This window comes from Olea europaea, chromosome 1 (assembly GCF_002742605.1).
Source record: "Olea europaea var. sylvestris chromosome 1, O_europaea_v1, whole genome shotgun sequence".
Lineage (NCBI taxonomy): Eukaryota > Viridiplantae > Streptophyta > Magnoliopsida > Lamiales > Oleaceae > Olea > Olea europaea.
In genome coordinates this window covers 26950355-26955424 of record NC_036237.1, presented here as the reverse complement: position 1 = coordinate 26955424, position 5070 = coordinate 26950355, and the positions used below count along the sequence as shown (strand labels likewise).

At 33.5% G+C, this 5070-nt stretch overlaps 2 protein-coding genes across 2 annotated transcripts in view; both read right to left on the bottom strand.

Moving 5' to 3' along the window:
- LOC111399206 (zinc finger protein 4-like) overlaps positions 1-1199 on the bottom strand; it is a 14905-nt gene extending 13706 nt beyond the window's left edge. Inside the window, exon 1 of the mRNA XM_023026476.1 lies at positions 823-1199. The gene's annotated coding sequence lies outside the window, so the exon portion shown is untranslated. The remainder of the gene's footprint in view (positions 1-822) is intronic.
- The window catches only part of LOC111399197 (zinc finger protein 4-like), a 4219-nt gene extending 2784 nt beyond the window's left edge, over positions 1-1435 (bottom strand). Inside the window, exon 1 of the mRNA XM_023026467.1 lies at positions 1274-1435. Coding sequence (XP_022882235.1) covers positions 1274-1420 — 147 coding nt within the window. The 5' untranslated portion in view covers positions 1421-1435. The remainder of the gene's footprint in view (positions 1-1273) is intronic.
- Positions 1436-5070: the final 3635 nt, after the last annotated feature.

Here is a 5070-nt window from a genome sequence, read left to right as displayed (position 1 = left end):
TTATGAACAATTCTTATGATTGAAACTATTTCCATGTTCCCAATAACTTATAAAAAGGAATTAATAAAAATGCAGATGTGCTATCTCAAACTTATTTAAAATGCCCCGTCATATGAAGATCATATTCATTTTTCATCTAAGGCATGACTCATGCACCATCCTCGTAGAAAATTTCCATTGAGGGATCGAGATTATAGTTGAAAACGATAACTTGAATGAAATTGAAAGTATAAAATATCAGAATTTTGTTCCAAGAAAGCTTCAAAGTTCTGATACATATTTGATTCATAAAGAACAAGTAAAGAGGATGGGAGAAAACATATTAGCAGAATGTAGTCTTTGCCTGTTTGGTCTATTATTTTCCTAAATATAAGGGGAAAAATGAAGCAGGCTCATACTTTTCTACTTTAACAGCAGGTAAAATGACAACAGATGCAGTATTTATTGTGGCTTTGTGCACTTACTAAAAGAAGTCACAAAGGAGGAGCAGCAAAATTCTTACTAACCCTATATATATTATCTATTTTTACTTTATTAACATCCCCAAACAATCCCCATATGGGGAGCAAGATTAAACAAACGATTAATTGAACTTGAAGTCACCCAAAAAAATTCCCAAGATTATGACTTGAAAAAATCAATCAAGAAATACACGCAACGTGAAAACCCATCTGAAACTTGGCAAAAGTCATAAGAATCTACAGTGGACATTCATCATTAGCAGTAAAGCAAAACCAATAGTACTTGAAAAGCATACAAGAATAAGCGTACAAGCTATAGCTTGAAAAAGTAAAAGTTTTGTTGAATTCCCCTCAGTAGTACCTTTAAACTGCAGGCCTTAGCCTCAGTGGTGACAAGACAGACTTGTGGGAATTCTAGTTTTTACCAAAAATGGAGAAGAGAGGATAACAAGTACTGGAGAGAGAAAAAGAGAGAAGAGGAGGCATGAATATGGAGAGAGGATAATGAGAAGTCGATGAAGATAAGATCATTGGAGGGGGAGGGAGGGAGAGAGAGAGGGAGTGAGGAAAAAAGCAAATAACAGACATAAAACTATTTTTGTTGGGCTCATCAAACTACTGGAGATGAATAGAAAAAGCAATCACTACAAGACAGTGCAAGAAAAGGCAAAGAAAGAGTTAGCAAGTGCAAGTCCACCAAGACACCATAAATCAGTGTCTTTATTACTGTATTCCTCTCATGGATCCTTCCTCCACTTGTTCAAAAAATAAAAATAAAGTAGTATGAAAGATTCTTTAGAGATTTGTGTTACCTCAAAACTGCCTTTTTTTTCTTGTTCACAAATGGACACCCATAACTTCCCCATTCTCATCACATATTCGAAATGACTGATGACATGCATATTTGCTAGCCCTGTGTTAGCCCATGTCAGAGCAGACACATTTTCACCGCCAATCATGCCACTGGGCACTCAGACAGGACTATGGACCACATCCACTTATAAAGCAGACTCCTTAAAACTACTTTACACAATCTAATCCTAGATTCAAACCCTTTTTAAAGCACGGACTAAATATTTTAACTAGATTACACAGAAGAAAATCATTTATTTTTAGGTTCAAAAATACTTTTGGTCAACCAAGTTTTCATTTTGACTTCCCAACTTCATTTGGTTTCTAACATGATCATTAAACTAACATTTTTATTTCAATTAAGTCCCTGAAATCTAGTGTTAGCACATCATATGAGTAAAACCCAATGTTGGTTATCCAGCTTTAAGTGAATCTATCCTATACAATTAAATTATACACGAAAAACATATAGAATAGAATGAGTTTTTACACCACTGTCATGTTTATACTGTTGACAAAAATGTAACGTGGCACATTTGTTCAACTTTGGTTAGATTTATTGAATTTGCTCATAAAGTGTAAGATAAAATTGTACACTAATCCGATTTTTGGTTGGAATTGGCAATGATCGATATCTAGAGAAGTCGGAATAAAGACGGGAATAACATGGGCCGAAGTGTATTTTTCTAATATGATTACCCAAAAAGTAAGAAAATGACTCCCTCGTGTAAGAGGAAAAGGTAGGTGGCCGCGTTGATCAAATCGAGCCACAGTGTCCTTCCATTCGTCTATATACCACTTAAGTGTGAGAGAGACTATGATTGGCGGGGAAGGGCTGCACTAACAATGCCATGATGACTTATAAGCCACACTTTAGCCTAAGCTGTTTTATCAAAAGTTGTGATTCGTGGGCATATGAAGCGTTGACCTCAAAGCGGAGACATGCTGCCTTCAAGGCAATGACTAAACCCTTGTTTGAGGCCCATTTGAGGAAAAAAACGTATTTTGAATAGTTGATTGATGGATAATGTGTGATAAAAAATTGAGAAAAATTTTTGGATTTGTACATAATATTATTTTATAAATTATTTTAGGGGTAAATAACCTCTTACATAAGAGTGTCCAAAATGGACACTCAGTGTCCCCTATCGTGCAACACAGGCTCCTCTCAAATAGAAGGGCGCCGAGTATCCATTTTGGATACCCTTATGTCCCCCTTTTTGTACTCCTAGAATAACTCTATTTTATTTAAAAATGAATTTTGAAAAAATGAAATTTTAAAAAATGGGGCTCAAACAAGGGCTAAACCTTCGCTCATTTTATCTCTGAGGTGCATAGTCTTGAGCGAACATATTTCTTGGATCCAATAGTTGGGTTTTCGCTCAATCAATGCTTCCCTTGAGGTCATGTATAGAGTGATTCGATCTGAGCACAATACATAACCTAGAAGAATCCACGTAGTCCATATGAGTTAGCCATATACGCCAACTATTCTTAGGGTGTAACAACTCACTAATATATTAATTGCTTCACTTTTCATGGAGCTCCAAATCTCTCTCTCTCTCTCTCTCTCTCTCTCTCTATATATATATATATAATGTTGAACCCCAATTTTGAGGGATCTCACTGTCCCGCCCATAGAACTTTGTGAGATAGGTAAATCTCCAAATCTCAATATATATTCATACAATTGAAAAATATACAATCTTCCTCATCATTATTACAGCTCCACTCTTGCTTAAACGTGCCATCAAATATGTGGTCTCTCGATAGTTGCGTTCAACTAGACTTTTTATCTTGCCGAAGGTCAATGATATGACACAAATTTTGGTTTGATAGAAATAAAAATATATCAAGGAAATAAAATGACATATCGTCATTCTTCAAACATTGTGTTGTGATATGTTCAATAGTATTAGAATTATATATTGTTATTTATGTGATTGAGCCAGAGAGTAAGTACTTTTGATTACTTTGTGATAATACAAATTGGATACTTGCATAACAGACACTAGTATTTCGATCGAGAATTATGTTATCCAAGACCCATGATTAAAGGTTGATGGTTTTTTTTTTTTTTTTTTTAAATGTCACAATGGATTCGTGAGTAGTATCACTTGTTAATTTTGTCGTAACCGTGGCAAATGAATTTCTTGAGCAGTGATACTAGTATAGTTGGAAGTATACTGAATATGAGCAATATATGAAATTTAGCTCCCGTTTGGCCCTCTTTCTCTCTTATTTTTAACCACATACTCTTCTATAAAATAATATTACACACATATCAAAAACTTTTCGTTTCTTTTCAACCACACATTTTTAAGAAAAAACTATTTCAACCATTAAAGTTTAGAAAGAATGGGGGTCAAACGGGGGCTTAATTCTACAGTATGGTCATGCAAAAAATTAAAATCTATGTGTCTGTCCTATGACTTACCTAAATCCGTAATGAATTAGCGACTTAATTGCATGCACTAGTGGTAAAAGTTATGGACTTAAATGCTCGACGGTAAAAGCTCAAATACTACACCTGCAAAAAGTCACATAACTACATAGACAACATGAAAAAGATACTGAAACCCTAGGTTGGTCTATAAGACATAGGGATGGTCGACCATTGTATAAGATAATGCCATGGTCGATGCCTGAAGTGAGTGAGAGAAAATACATTTAGCTCCCGTTTGGTAGTAATTATTCACTCCAAAATTTTTTTTTTCGTTATTTCACTATTCTAACTGTCATTTTTAACTTTTTCTCTCACAGGTGGGACTTACTTTTTTCTTTGACAGTCAAAAAATCAATTCTCATAATTACTACCGAATATGTCTTATTATTCCTCTTTTTTGATTTCAGTCTTCTCGATTCAGTCTCATGAAGTTTTTAAGTTTCTTGGCCCTCACTCATGAGCATAATCAATACTTTGGAGAACATCAAATAAGACTTGGAACTTGAGGCACGATGGTTCAAGATCAAGGATTGAAAGTTTGTATTGACCAATTAGCAAATCAAAATCAAAATCAAAATTAACAATGCATGCATTCGGGATATAGCTGCTTAAATCCAATATAAGTATAAAAAAAATAAAAATAAAATAAAAAAATTATTTTTATGATTTTTAAACATCTATATTTCAACAATTGTACCTTATGTAGATGAGTGCTTCATCATGATTGGGATGACTCTTGGTTGTAAAAGGTGTATGGAATTGATGTTTCATCCTAGAAAGTTTATAATATAAGGTGGAGTAACTCAATTCCTAATAAACCCATCGCTTATCACATATTTAATCGATGGAAACCTTTGTTCCCACTTTTCTAATAATCAATGTCCGAAACATGTACCATATTGGTGCGATACAGAATTGGAATAATTTAAGCTTATTGTTTAATGACTTTATTTTATTTATTTTCTTCATGTTATTTTACTATTTAATTAGAAACTTATCTAGGCGTGGTTTCGTCATTTTAGTTGTTAGGGTCTTATGCAGAATTTTTAGTATTAAACAAGAAATAGGTCTTCATTTACTTGGTTGTTTATTGAATAAAAATACAGAACTTTTAATATTGTAATCCTTTTATGTTCGATATTGGTATTATTCAAAGTCAATAATTTTTTGATCAAGATCAATTATTCAATATTCGTGCGTGAATCACGAATAATTAATTCTTAAATTTACGATATTATTTGTGAATCAATGTGTTTTAATCATTGTTCTCATGTTTGTCTCTTTGTTTATCACTTCCATCTGCATCACATA